Raw genomic sequence first — 15,092 nt, forward strand, 5'->3', positions numbered from 1 at the left:
TTCACTGCTGTAAAGTGGGAAACATGGTGATCAGTTTACACATAGCAAGCCATGATGCAGAAACAACTACTTAAGTGTTGTAATAATGTTGAAAGAGGTAGCATAAGTCTGCTGCTCTCTACTTAAAGTTCCCTAGAATCATTTATTTTTCTTGAGAAAGCAGTAGTTTAGTATCTCATATAAAGCTAGCAGTTCTGATAATGCAGTCGTCTCTGCACACTTTTGTGTCCTGCTGTGGGACTTGAATCCATGAAGCTTTGCACAGAGCAAATGCTCGACAAACCAGAGGCCCAAACACCAATTGTTTACTTTGGAAGGACGAAGTGTGATGCTTGAAGTGTTTTCAAATATAATTCTTTGTTATTACTTGTTAGGAAATGTACAAGATTTCGCAACAGTATGATATTGGGTTATTGCTTAAGTTCTCAAAACAGAATAGTTTTGAATTGAGATTTAAAATAAACTGGGAATCAACAACAGCACTTTAAATTCCTATGAGGAGAAGCTTGAGACAAGCAGGATTGTTATCAGGGACTGTCTTAGTTGTCAATTGGAATATATATTGTAACATTGAGCAGCCCCTGCTGGTTAGTTTGAGTAAATGTTATAGCATATTGAGGTCTCAAGTGAATTAATATCACATCTTGTACTTTGTATTTCTCTGAACATTAATTTTATTTTTTTTGGGGGGACCATTTTCATTCAAAACAGAAATTTGAAAATCAATATAGAGTTGGTAAAATCTTGATAACATTTATAAATGCAATTTATTTTCTGTTATGCTACCTTCTAACTGGACAGTTGAAGATTACCTTTGTCAATGCTGGCCTGTTCTGATGGAAATTGGTGTCAATTGAAAACCATCAAAGTTAGTTCTTAGCATTTGTATTCCGTTGTGAAACAAAGACAGCTAAAATCAGTGTAAAACTATAAGAATGTAATTGTTTTTGGAATACAGGGTTGAAACTGGATCGGAGCACAATATGTATAGGTAAATCTCAAACTGTTTCTAGTTATTATTTTTGAAACAGCCCTTCATTCAAGGTCTGAATATAAGCCATTTCAGACTGATAGTCTGAGGCATCTGCAGAAAATCTTCATCTGTTTTTGATCTTTAGACTTTCAGCTTTGCTTTCAATCAGACAACAGCGCAATAACTTGCAAAGCTACTTTTGCAGATATCTTCCATTATCTTGCATTGGAATGCTAGGCAGAGTGATGTCACCCCCCTCCCCCCAACTCAGAAGTAGCAACAAGTAAAACTGTTCTTTCCTCTCTGGAATGCTTAGATCACAGGATTCAAAGATTAAAGTCTTATTGCAACATATTGTAGGTTCTGACAATGTCTCTTTCCTTATTGGAATTTAGAATATGCCTTTTTGATTAGGGTTGTAATCCTGAACATAAGTGTGTAACACTGTGTCTGTGGTAGTGTCTAAAGTGCAATCAGCCTCTGAGACAAATTGCAAAATATTTGGTCAAGAAATTTTCATGGCCAACATTCCTTTGTCAACCAACATCATGAAGAGGCAAGCTGGCCATTCGTCTGTTCGTTCCTCTGCTGCATGAAAAATTGCCCCCAGGTTTACCTGGATAAGGGAATTAATTCTGTGCACACTATTAAAGAAATGTAAGGATAAAAATGCATACGAATAAATCCTTCCCCCCACCCCCTTCTGCTTTCCATGGGGATTGCTCCCTATGCAACTCCCTTGACTATTTGTTCTCCTCACTAATCACCCTCCTGGAATTTATCCTCGCAAGTGGAACAAGTGCTACGCCTGCTCCTACACCTCCTCCCTCACTACCATTCAGGGCCCCAAATAGTCCTTCCAGGTGAGGCAACATTTCACCTGTGAGTCTGTTGGTGTCACCTTTTGTATCTGGTGCTCCTGATGTGGCCCCTTGTATATTGGTGAGACCTGACATAGATTGGGAGACCACTTTGCTGAGTACCTATGCTCCATCTGCTAGAAAAAGCGGAATCTCCCAGTGGCCACCTATTTTAATTCCACTTCCCATTCCCATTCAGACGTCCATCCATGGCCTCCTCTACTGTCCTGATGAGACCACACTAAGGAGGAGCAACACCTTATATTCTGTATGGGTAGCCTCCAACCTGATGGCATTAACATCAATTTCTTGAACTTCCAGTCATGCTTCCCCCCCCCCCTTTACCATTCCCCATCCCCTTTTCCCTCTCTCACTTTAGCTCCTTAGCTGCTCTCACCTTCCTCTGGTGCTCCTCCCCCTGTTCTTTCTTCCATGGCCTTCTGTCCTCTCCTATTAGATTCCCCTTCTCCAGTCCCGAATCTCTATTCAGCAATCAATTTACCAACTCTTTACTTCACCCTTCCCCCTCACAGTTTCACCTATCACCTTGTGGTTCTTCTTCCCCTCCCACCACCCTCCGACTCCTCATCTTTTTTTTTCTCCAGTCTTGCTGAAAGGCCCGAAATGTTGACTGTACTCTTTTCCATAGATGCTGCCTGGCCTACTGAGTTTCTCCAGCATTTTGTATGTGTTGCTTAAAACAAAGGTACATGTTTTATAATAAATTATTATAATAAAATTTTTTTAAAGTCAGAATAAAATGCAATGTAAGTACAGGTGCAGAGCACCTTTAAAATAATGTTTAAAACATAGACATCTCTGTTAACTAATCACTCCCTTGATGATGAGAGGGCATACATGAGCAAGATATACATATCAACTATTTCCATGGTGTCGCTCAACATCATTCAACATCAGTAAGAACAAAGACTTGATTGTGGACTTCAGAAAGGGTAAGACAAGGGAACACACACCAGTCCTCAAAGAGGGATCTGAAGTGGAAAGAGTGAGCAATTTCAAGTTCCTTGGTGTCTATCAATATCACCGAGGATCTATCCTGGCCCAATGTATAGATGCAGCAACAAAGAAGGGATGACAACTGCAGGTGCTCGAAATCCAAAGTAACACACACAGAATGCTGGAGGAACTCAGCAGATCAGGCAACATCTATGGAACTGAATAGGTACTTAATGCTTTGGACTTGAGACCCTTCTTCAGAAGGGGAAAGATGCCTGAATGAAACGGTGGGGTGGGGGTGGGGAAGAGGAGAAGCCTGACCTGTTGAGTTCCTGTGTGTGTAGCCCGTATTATTTACTGATAGACCTGATCTTCCTCTGGTCCCTTAAGAGAACAAAGTTGCCCAAACCCATTTTCCAAAGGTAGTTGTTAACAGAACGAGATCATCTTTGAACACAAAGAAGTGTTGTATTCATGAGTATTGTTCTATTACCAGCTGGTTAGGTGAATTCTTTTTTACCTCTGGTCTGAGGAATTTGTCTTGAGATTTGATTCTTTCTCTTGGTTTATTGAAGTGTCAAGACATAATCTTTTTGGAATCATTTGAAAATATTCATTTTAATATACTGACCAGTTATATAAATTCCCAAGTAGGAACACAGTATTATTGCTGTGATTCTTGCTACCCACAATGCATTGGCAGGATTAAAAAGGAGAATTTTGAACATCCAAATTATGTCTTCTTGAAATGACTTTCTGTGAAAATTCCTCATTTAGAATTATGCTGTCACAAGGAACTGAAATTTTGAGCAAAAAGTCTAGAAGTGAAGTAACTTTGAACAACAATAGAATTTGCATTCATTTACTTCTATTAACATGGAAAATATTCCAATGAGGTTAACAATATGATTTGCATTTCACCCTCAGGTGACATCCAACATTTGGAAAAAAGTTTCTTTAACCAGTCACAGAAAGGTTAAATCCCAGAGTCACAGAAAACATAAATGGGCTCTTGTTTTTGTATTTAATTTACTATAATGTTTAATGAGCTACCTGAGTCCAACTCTGTTAGAGCATCTTACTGAAGTTGGGTGTAATTATGATCCAAAGGTTGTTCATAATGGCCAGTCTATTCCTCTGTTTAGTCGGTTGCGACATGGCAGTCAATCTAATTTAAACAAGTATGGTGTAATGAAAGACAGAGCAGGATGCTCTCCAGCAGTGCAATACCAAAGTCAGGAAATGCTCATTTCAGAAATATTAAGGTTTCCATTGATTGTGACGGCACGGTAATTCAACCAGCTTAACTTCTTTGTAGCTAGACTTGTGTTTTCCAAAATGGATTCTGCATCCTCTTTTTAACCTTTAAATTGTTCACCTGGAATATAATTGTAGAAAATATGTGTGATTTAGTCAAATGATACTGATTGAGTAATTTTTTTCATTGCTATTACAGGGGTGTATGAGGTGTCCAGGGAGGGGTAGCACCTCTGGTGAAGGGGCTTGTCATGTCCACTCCAGGGCAGCTCACTCACCTTTGGTCCCCACTGGACACTCAGCTCTCACCTGTGGCTCCAATTGGCTGTTTGCCACACCCCGGTATGCTGCTTCAACAGGCTGGCTAAATCTAGTGAGGGTAGTTGGTGATCTCTTACCCCAGTGAGATAGGGACATGCCTGTCCTAGTATGCGAATTCTGCCTCAGCGGACTGGGCGGATGAGATCTAGATAGAAATTCAGTTGCCAGGAAGATGGTTTTGCAATGCTCCTTAGAGAGCAAAGGGCATGTCAAGGCACAGAAGACACGGTCATCCACTGTAACCAAGGAGGACCCCAGTTTGTGATGCTTGTTCATGCCACTGGATCAAACTTCTGAGGTTGAGAGAGAGGAACTGCCTCTGTGCAATGGCTTTTCTGCTTTAAAAACTCTCCTGCACAGATTCCCTGTCATCGTCAGACACGACAGACAACCGCCACCATTAACACGGAGCATAGAAAAGCACTGCCTGGGAACAGGCCCTTTCACCCACAATGTTTTTCTGCGCTAATTAAATTAGTAATCAAATGCCTGGCTAATCTAATCCTTTCTCCCTACAAAATATCCATGTCCTTCCATTTTCTACACAACAGCAACTTGAATGCTTCTGTCGTGTTTGCCTCTACTATCACCCCTAGCAGAACATTCCAGGCACCCACCAAGCTCTGCACGTTTCCTTTCAACTTTAGCCCTCTCACCTTAAATGCATATTCTCTAGTGTTAGACGTTTCAATCCTTGGAAAAATATGCTGGCTGACTGCTTTATGTACATCTCCCTTAATTTTATAAAAATCTATCCACTGCTCCAGAGATCCCAACCCGAGTTTGTCCAGCCTCTCATTATACCACATGCCCTGCAATCCAGGCAGCATCTTGGTAAACTTCCACACCCTCTCCAAAGTCTTGGCATCCTTCCTGAAATGGGGCAACCAGAATTCAGTGCAATATTCCACATGTGGCCTAACTGGAGTTCTATAAAGCTGCGACATAACTTCTCAACTCTTGAACTCGATAGACTAAAAGTAAGCTGCCATAACACCCTATCAACTTGGGCATCCACTTTCTCCTAAAGTGCAACACCTCAGCATTTGGAAACGAGAAAATATGCAGATGATGGAAATCCAAGCAACACACACAATATACTGGAGGGTCTCGGCCTGAAACGTTGACTATACTCTTTTCCATTGATGCTGCCTTGTCTGCTGTGTTCCTCCAGTATTTTGTGTGTGTTATTTCAACATTTGGCCAAGTTAAGCACCATCTGCTATTCCCTGCCCATATCTGCAACTGATCTATATTCCAGTGCAGCCTTTGGCAGTTTCCTACACTATCCATCAAACACAGCCGTTATTGCCTGCAAACTTACTAATCCACCCATCTGCATTTTCATCCATGCTCTTTATACAAATCATGGAGAGCAGAGGTCCCAGTACTGATCCCTGCAAAACACCACTTGTCACAGACCTCCAGCCAGGTAGAGGCTCCTTCAGCCTCTACCCTCTGTCTTCTATAATTTACCATGGATTTCATGCATTGTATTCTTCTGGATGAGATCCCATTATGGAGTTTGCCAAACTCCTTAATAAAATCCATGCAGACAATATCGACAGATCTACCTTCACCAATCACCTTAATTGGCTCCGAAAAATGCAATCAAGTATTAAGACAGGTCTTGTCCTGCACAAAACCAAAGGGACTGTGTTTAATATTGCCATGGTTTTCCAAATATTCATAAATCCTATTCTTAAGAATCCTCTTCAGTAACTTCCTTACTGTTGACATGTGTCTCCTGGTCTATGTTTACAGGATTTCCCTTCTAGAATAATGGAACAGCATTAGATACTCACCAGTCCTCCAGAACCTCACCTGTGGCTAGAGTAGGTATGAAAATATTGGTCAAATCCCCAGCAATCTCTTCTCTTGCCTCACTCAATAACCTGGGGTATATCCTATCAGATCCTGGGGTTAAATGAACTATAATGTATTTTGAAAACCCAAAAGCTATCTCTTCCTTATCTTGAAATGCCTTAGTATATTTGCATGCTCGCACTAATCTCTCTATCCTCTACATCCTTCTCCTTAGTAAATACTGATTGCTAATTATACACTTAGGACCTCACCCACATCCTCTGCCTCCAAGCATGTGTTCCATCCTTTATCCTTTAGTGTGTCCTATCTGCTCCATAGTTATTCTCTTGTGCTTGATATCTGTGACAAATTGTTCCTTGGATCTTGTGGAAGATTAGTTCAGATTTGCAGAGGCCCTAGCAGATGTATTGAGAACATCCATAGCCTTGAGTGATGTGCCAGAGGATTGGAGGATAGCTAATGTTCTGTTTAAGAAAGGCTCTAAGAATAAGCTGGGAAATTATAGGCCAGTGAAACTGATGTCAATAGTGGGTAAGTTATTGGAAGTTATAAGGGACAAGATAATGTAAGTATTTTGATAGATAGAGACTTATTTGGGATATTCAACATGGCTTGTGCATGGTAGGTGTCCAACCAATCTTATGGTGTTTTTCAGGTAGTTTACCAGGAAAGTGGATGAAGGTAAGGCAGTGGATGTAGTCTATATGGACTTTAGCAAGGAGAAGCCAAAATGTGGTATAGATGGTTGCCTCTCTGACTGGAGGCCTGTGACTAGTGGTATACCGCAGGAATCCGTGTTGGGTCTGTTGCTGTTTGTCACCTGTGTGATATATAAATGGAAACGTGAAGGAACATAAGCTACACCAATATTTTTGCTCTAAAATAAAATACAAAAAATATTCCATTTTTAGTGTTTGTTCATGTCTCTTTCAGGACTTCTTGCCAGACCACATTTGAGAGAAATGGACAGTATCAGCCTGAAAATTTGACTGTGTCTTTTCCACCATGATGCTCCCTGATCCACTGAGTTCCTCCAGCATCTTGTTTGTTCCAGATTTCAGCATCTTATATTTCAACTTTTGATCAACTTAATTATTATTATAATTGTTCTGTATTTGCACAGTTTCGTTTGCACATTGCTTGCTTGTCAATCTTTGAGTGTAATTTTTTCATTTATTCTATTGTATTTCTGTGTTTTACCGTGAACGCCTGTGAGAAAATGAACCTCAGGGCAGTCTGTTCTGACATATAATGTGCTGCCTGGGACGGTGGTAGAGGCAAGTACATTAGAGGCTTTTAAGAGACGTCTGGACAGGCAGATGAATATGCGGAAGATGGGGAAATATGGACATTGTGTAGATAGGAGGGAATAGTGTTTGAGGTGTTTTTGATTTGCTTTTTAGCTGGTTCAGCACAACATTGTGGGCCGAATGGCCTGTTCCTGTGCTGTACTCTTCTATGTTGTACTTTGATAATAAACTTAATTTGAACTTTGAATTTGCTCTGGAATATAGGTTCCCAATCTGGGGTCCACGGTTAATGGGAGGGGTCTGATGCATAAAAAGGTTTGGGAACCCTACTCTATTGCATAGTGTTTAGATTGGCAAAGTCAAGACTGTCTGTATTATTGGAAAAGGCATGATGGTGTACATGAATTTGCAGAGGCAGAGAATGGAAAGAGACTGTGGGTCACCGGGAGCCTTTGTAGGTAGAAACGCATGAGTGTTGTTTAAATGAGACTTTTCGTGAAGATAGGGTAACTGCTTTTTCTTTAAGACATAATGCAATGATCTTTTTCGGGAAAGAATCAAAAGGTGAAATTTGTTTATAATGATTAGCACAGCGTGGATTCAAGTATAGATAAAAACAGAAGAAACAATAGCACAAGGAACAAGTAAACAAAATCCTTTTTTCAAGGAAGGACAAAGGGGTGACAGACAGGTCTGAACTATTGAGTTCTCTGATAATGACACAGCATTAAATCAGTATTAGCAGGACTATGTTTAATTTAGTCATTCAGTAAGAGCTCCCCTGCAGCTAATTCCTTTCAGAGCTATTGAATTGAGGTTGCCCATAGTAACTCTATGTTGTTGCTCTGGCTAGTTCCTATCTGTTGCTTAGGAAGCAATACTTTTTTCAATCATGGTGATTTTGTACTTGTTCAGATAAAGACAACCAAGATGGCTCAGGTAAATATTAATAGATCTGCTTCACATTTAGGATTGTCATCCAGGTTTCCCGAATTACACCATCCTTTATCAAGACTGGGCGATCCTGAAGCTGTTTCAGTACAAGGTATTTCCACAAGCAGAGGAAGATTTGCTTCTCAGAAGCTCGGGGATAGTAGGATGTCATCGAGATTCACATCGGAAAAGAGTGAATCTGGATCTGCATTAGAACGTGAATTAAAAATGCACAAGATGGAACAGCTCGACAACTGGAGGAAGCTGGATCGTTGGTTAAATCTCAGTAAGTGGCAATATTAAATGCTTTTTAACGATATCTTGAATTAAGTATATATTCCATTCAGTAAATTAAACATTCTCAGTTCTCCCTCTGACCACTGCCCCCCCCCAATAAAATACGGATCCATATCACACGTGAACAAGAAGGATGCACCAGTGATAAATTCTCAGGGGATTTGGAAGGAAAACACTGAATTTCTAGTCTTCAAATGCTTTAGGGAAACATTGCTTGCTGATCAGGGTGATATCCTCTGCTTGCCTCTTCCAAAAGTGCTGCACAGGTCATCAGGAACGCACTGTGTAAAATGCAACTCTAAAATGAAACACGACAGAGATTTTCTGCTGATGTCTGTACAGCCCTGGAGATTTAGCTGGCATTTGCATTTCGACTGAATAGTACAGGAGCACTCTGGTGTATTCAAGAATCTTACCCAATGGTTAGCAATAGGTTGTGCTTGCCAACACTGTCTAGGGTTCAGAAACTACAAGCCAAGCATGAGCAGGAAATCAAAGCTTTGAAGAACTTTGAAGAAAACAAATTCTATTGTATTTCTTTCTCCTCTAAGTGCTTGCAAGGAAAAAAATCTCAGTATATGGTAACACACACAAAATGCTAGTGGAACACAGCAGGCCAGGCAGCATCTATAGGGAGAAGCACTGTCGACGTTTCGGGCCGAGACCCTTGGTCAGGACTAACTGAAAGAAAGATAGTAAGAGATTTGAAAGGGGCAGGGGGAGGGGGAAATGATAGGAGAAGACCGGAGGGGGCGGGGTGAAGCTGAGAGCCAGAAAGGTGATTGGCAAAAGTGATACAGAGCTGGAGAAGGGAAAGGATCATGGGACGGGAGGCCTAGGGAGAAAGAAAGGGGGAGGGGAACACCAGAGGGAGATGGAAAACAGGCAGAGTGATGGGCAGAGAGAGAGAGAAAAAAAAGAGGAAGGGGGGAGAAAACTAAATATATTAGGGATGGGGTAAGAAGGGGAAGAGGGGCATTAATGGAAGTTAGAGAAGCCAATGTTCATGCCATCAGGTTGGAGGCTACCCAGCTGGTATATAAGGTGTTGTTCCTCCAACCTGAATGTGGCTTCATCTTGACAGTAGAGGAGGCCATGGATAGACATATCAGAATGGGAATGGGACGTGGAATTAAAATGTATGGCCACTGGGAGATCCTGCTTTCTCTGGCGGACAGAGCATAGGTGTTCAGCGAAACAGTCTCCCAGTCTGTGTCAGGTCTCACCAATATATAAAAGGCCACACCGGGAGCACCGGATGCAGTATACCATACCAGCTGACTCACAGGTGAAGTGTCGCCTCACCTGGAAGGACTGTCTGGGGCCCTGAATAGTGGTGAGGGAGGAAGTGTAAGGGCAGGTGTAGCACTTGTACCGCTTACAAGGATAAGTGCCAGGAGGGAGATTGGTGGGAAGGGATGGGGGGACGAATGGACAAGGGAGTCGCATAGAAAGGGGGGAAAGGAAAGCAGCATCCCTGCAGAAAGGGGGGGAAGGAAAGAAGTGGGTGAATTAGACCAGGTGTTCCCAACCTGGAGTCCATGAACCCCTTGCTTAATGGTTTTGCCCAATGGCTTAAAAAGGTTGGGAACTAATCACAAACAAGAGAGAATCTGCAAGTACTGGAAATCCAAGCAACACACACAAAACACTAGGGGTAATCAACAGACCAGGCAGCATCTATGGAAAAGACTACAGTCAATGTTTCAGGCCGAGACATAAGAACATAAGAAATAGGAGCAGGAGTCGGCCATCCGGCCCATTGAGCCTGCTCCACCATTCAATAAGATCATGCCTGATACAGCCATGGACTCATCTCCACCTACCTGCCTTTTCCCCATAACCCTTAATTCCCCTACTATGCAAAAATCTATCCAACCATGTCTTAAGTATATTTACTGAGGCAGCCTCCGCAGTTTCATCAGGCAGAGAATTCCACAGATTCACCACTCTCTGGGAAAAGCTGTTCCTCCTCATCTCCATCCTAAATTTACTCCCCCAAATCTTGAGGCTAAGTCTCCTAGTTCTAGTCTCACCTGCTAGTGGAAACAACTTCCCTGCCTCTATCTTATCTATTCTTTTCATAATTTTATATGTTTCTATAAGCTCTCCTCTCACCCTTCTGAATTCTAGTGAGTACAGTCTGAGATGACTCAATCTCTCCTCATAATCTACCCCCTCATCTCTGGAATCAATGTGGTGAACCTCCTCTGCACCGTCTGCAAAGCCAGTATATCCTTCTTCAAGTAAGGAGACCAGAACTGTACACAGTACTCTAGGTGCGGTCTCACCAGTACCCTGTACAGTTGCAGCGTAACCTCTCTGCTCTTAAATTCAATCCCTCTAGCAATGAAGGCCAACATTCCATTTGCCTTCTTGATAGCCTGCTGCACCTGCAAACCAACCTTCTGCAATTCATGCACAAGCACTTCTGAGTCCTTCTGCACAGCAGCATGCTGCAATTTTTTACCATTTAAATAATAATCTGATCTTCCATTTTTCCTTCCTGCTGAAGGGTCTCGGCTCGAAACGTCAACTGTACTCTTTTCCATAAATGCTTCCTGGCCTGCTGAGTTCCTCCAGCATTTAATGTGGGAACTAGTCATATACACAGCAAATGACAGTGGGATAATTAAATGTCATCCCCTCTGGAAGGCATGCTAAAAACAGACTACACATATTCATCTGTTTACCAGATTTAATTATTACCGAGAGCTAGGGTATGGCCCTGCTCTGCGTCATTTCCCACCCTCATTACTTTCACGCCTGCATCCAAACAAGCAGCTGCATCTTCCAGCTTATTGGAAACTGGACAGGTGCTGCATGTAACTTTCTGGCCATTGGAGTCGAACCTATATCTACAGCTCCTCCAAGAGGACCACAACTTTGTTGTGGCTTGAAGGCTTGCGTGCCTCAATGTCCCAGAGGCCTATGTTGGTTGGAGTCAGGGTTTTATGCTTTGGCTCCTGGTAGGGTCACCCATGCCAAACAAGTCAAAGGATCAAGGCCAGACTAAGAGTAGTCCACTGGTCCTCCAGGTTTGGGGGTTCAGCTCAGGGCCAACAACCTGGACTGGTAAAACAAAATTGTTACGGAAACAGCAGTGAAGAATCATACATCTCAGTGTGATGGCATTCCTGAGTGTCTACTGAGGATTTGCATGACTGAGAACATTGGTGCCTTGAAACTCCATGTTAACGTGCCAGTTATTTCCATTAATGCACTGATACCTCAGATGCATTGCATTGTAGTATTTTACACTATGATTTTGAAGCCACAACAACACCGTGTCAGAGCTGGAGTGGATCCAAACTTCAGGTGGATGGGCAATCATCAAAAATGCGAGCTTACTAAAGATTGTTTACATTGACCAGAGGTGGCTTTGAAGATGAGAAGAATCTAGGACAGGGGCTCCCAACCATTTTGATGCCATGGACCCCTGCCATTAACTGAGGGGTCCATGGACCCCAGCTTGGGAACCCCCGATCGAGAATAAAGCCTTTCAATGTCTGTTTCAATGGGTTGCCTTCCAGAAGAGATAAGACATAAAACATAAGATTAAAATTAGGTCATTTGGCCTATTGAGTGTTCTCTGCTATTCAATTATGTTTGATTTATTATCCCTCTTAACCTCATTCTCCTGCCTTCTCTCTGAAGCCTTTGTGACTCTTACTAATGAAGAACCTAATCAACCTTGGCTTCAAATCTACCCAGTGGCCTGGCCTATGGTCCTGAATAATAGGTTGTACAAAAGTTAGTAATGTTCCCTCCAGCTCTAGTAGGTTCAGTCTTGACCTTTGGCCCTATCTGCATGTAAATTAAAGTAAGGAACCTTAAACACAGACCAGTACCACAATGGAACAGGCCCTTTGGCTATTGACGTCTATACTAAATACGATACCAAATTAAAATATGTCTCTTCTGCCAGCACATGATCTAAATCTCTCTGGTACCAATATATTCTTGTGTCTATTTACCTAAAATGCATGTGCTCCAGTATATGGGTGGCAGGGTGGAGATACGTCTCTACTAAAGAGGTGTGAGGCGCTCTTTCCCTCTGCCAGCCTGCAGGTCACCCTTGGGCAAGGTGTAGCACCAGTTTAGCAACCACACCCCCCACCACCCTGGTTCAGGGTCATGTGAAGTCATGGGAGCAGCTGGTGCATATCACAAGTCTTGGTTATGTGAGCATTGACGCCAGGCGGATAATCTCTGAAGTGTATTGATGATAACTGGGCTCACCCACCTTGTAAAGGCACTGCCCAGAAGGAGGCAATGGCAAACCACTTTTGTACAAGAATTTTCCAAGAACAATCATGGTCATGGAAAGACAGTAATGATGATATTGATGACTCTGGGACATTGAATCTGATCATCTGCCCCATCTAGGCCTCTCATAATTTTATAAGCCTCATTCAGGTCTCCCCTCACCCTTTAACACTCCAGAGAAAACAACCCAATTTTGTCCAACTTCTCCTTAATAGCACATTCCCTCTAACACAGGCAACCTCCTGGTAAACCTCTTCTGTATTCTTTCCAAAGCTTACCCTTCCTACTAAGGATTAGCAGTGTTCAAGAAGTTGATATTAGTATCAACTAACTTTCAAAGTTCAAAGTTAGAATTACTAACAGAGTACGTACATACATACATGTCACCACATACAACCCTGAGGTTTTTTTCCTGCAGGCACAATCTATAGAACCCTAACTGTAAACAGGATCAATGAGAGACCAAGAGCATAGAAAACAACAAACTGTGCAAATATAAATAAATAGCAATAAATAATGAGAGCATGAAATAACAAGATAAAGAGTCTTTAAAGTGAGATAATTGGTTGTGGGAACATTGCAATAGATGTGTGTAGTTACCCTCTTTTGTTCAAAAGCCTGCTGGCTGAGGGGTAGCAACTATTCTTGAACCTGGTGATGTGGGTCCTGAGCTACTTGTACCTACTACATGATGGCAGCAGCGATAAAAGAGCATGGGTATAGGTGGTCTGGATCTGTGATGATGGATGCTGCTTTCCTATGATAGTGTTTCATGTAGATGTGCTCAATGATTGGGAGGGCTTTACCCGTGATGTACTGGGCCAAATCCACTACCTTCTGAAAGCCCAGCAGGAAACACAGGCAATTCTTTGCTGGCAGGAAGTTCTGGGTCTGTGTCCTTTTGCTTCTTTTGTTCTTAAGCAATTTCCATCCTTGGATATTCTTTTATAATGGGATGGAGAGCAAAATAAGTGACCGACTTCCACTGTGAGCCATTCCTTTGTTCTTTTGATGTCTGTTTGCAGAAAGGGATTGGTTAGTTGCCTATGCACTCTTTGAATTAAAGATTAATACATTTTAGGACAATCCTGAAAAACAAGCAGATATATTTAAAAACACAAAATGCTGGCAGAACTCAGTAGGCCAGACAGCATCTATGGGAGGAGGTAGTGACGACATTTTGGGCCGAAACCCTTCATCAGAATTATTTAATGTTTTTGTGGAAGTGCAAATTAAGGAAAACAATGTACAAAGATCTGGTCTTATTGGCAAAACTTCAAATAACTGAATTAACAACTCATATTTTATTTATAGGAAACATCATTGGACAACTTCAGTTCATAATTTTGTAATGGTCTACCTGATAATGATGGTAACTTTTGAATTTTCTAGAAAAGCAGTGGGCTTGTGACCCCAGATCAGTTGACCATGATGCTCAAACAGTTATCTCACCAAGGCCTGGAACACAGATGAGGCTAAAAATTGATGAGGTGAGTGCTTTTTCTAAATTTGGTAAAGAAATGCTGTCTGTGGATGCTGAAAATCTTGAGCATTGGCCAGCTGTTGACCTCATGGGAAGTGACCTCCTGGTCATGCTCTCTTCTCATTGCTTCCATCAACAAGAGGATACAGGAGCCTCAGGACTCACACAAAGTTCAGGAACAGTTATCAGGCACCTGAACCAAAGGGGATAATTTCACTTAATTTCACCTGCCCCATCAGTGAAATGTTCCCACAAACAATGGTCTCACTTTCAAGGATCCTTCATCTCGTGTTCTCAATATTTATGCTTATTTATTTATTATTATTATTATTTTTTCGTATTTGCACAGTTTGTTGTCTTTTGCACCCTGGTTTTTTTCATCCTGTTGGTGTGGTCTTTCATTGATTCTAGTATGGTTATTGGATTTACTGAGTATGCCCACAAGAAAATGAATCTCGGGTGTGCATATGGTGACATAGTAAATGTACTTTGACAGTAAGTTTATACTGAACTTTGAACACACACAAAAATGTTGGAAGAACTCAGCTACTCAGTTAGCATCAATGGAGGGAAATAAGCAGTTGAGGCCAAGACTCTTCGTCAGGACCTATTGAAGGGTCTCAGATGAAACACTGAGTTGCTGACTTCCTCTAGCATTTTGTGTG

At 41.8% G+C, this 15,092-nt stretch overlaps 1 protein-coding gene across 3 annotated transcripts in view; it reads left to right on the forward strand.

Annotated features, from left to right (window-relative positions):
* The first annotated feature begins 5,611 nt into the window (after positions 1-5,611).
* LOC132379655 (uncharacterized) overlaps positions 5,612-15,092 on the forward strand; it is a 66,876-nt gene continuing 57,395 nt past the window's right edge. Inside the window, exons 1-3 of one of the 3 annotated variants that reach the window (XM_059947833.1) lie at positions 5,612-6,207; positions 7,129-8,664; positions 14,337-14,434. In XM_059947833.1, coding sequence (XP_059803816.1) covers positions 8,280-8,664; positions 14,337-14,434 — 483 coding nt within the window. In that variant the 5' untranslated portion in view covers positions 5,612-6,207; positions 7,129-8,279. Of the gene's footprint in view, positions 6,208-6,588; positions 8,665-14,336; positions 14,435-15,092 lie in introns of those variants that run through there. The other 2 variants (XM_059947832.1, XM_059947834.1) reach the window with 2 other exon arrangements.

Source organism: Hypanus sabinus, chromosome 22 (genome assembly GCF_030144855.1).
Source record: "Hypanus sabinus isolate sHypSab1 chromosome 22, sHypSab1.hap1, whole genome shotgun sequence".
NCBI lineage: Eukaryota > Metazoa > Chordata > Chondrichthyes > Myliobatiformes > Dasyatidae > Hypanus > Hypanus sabinus.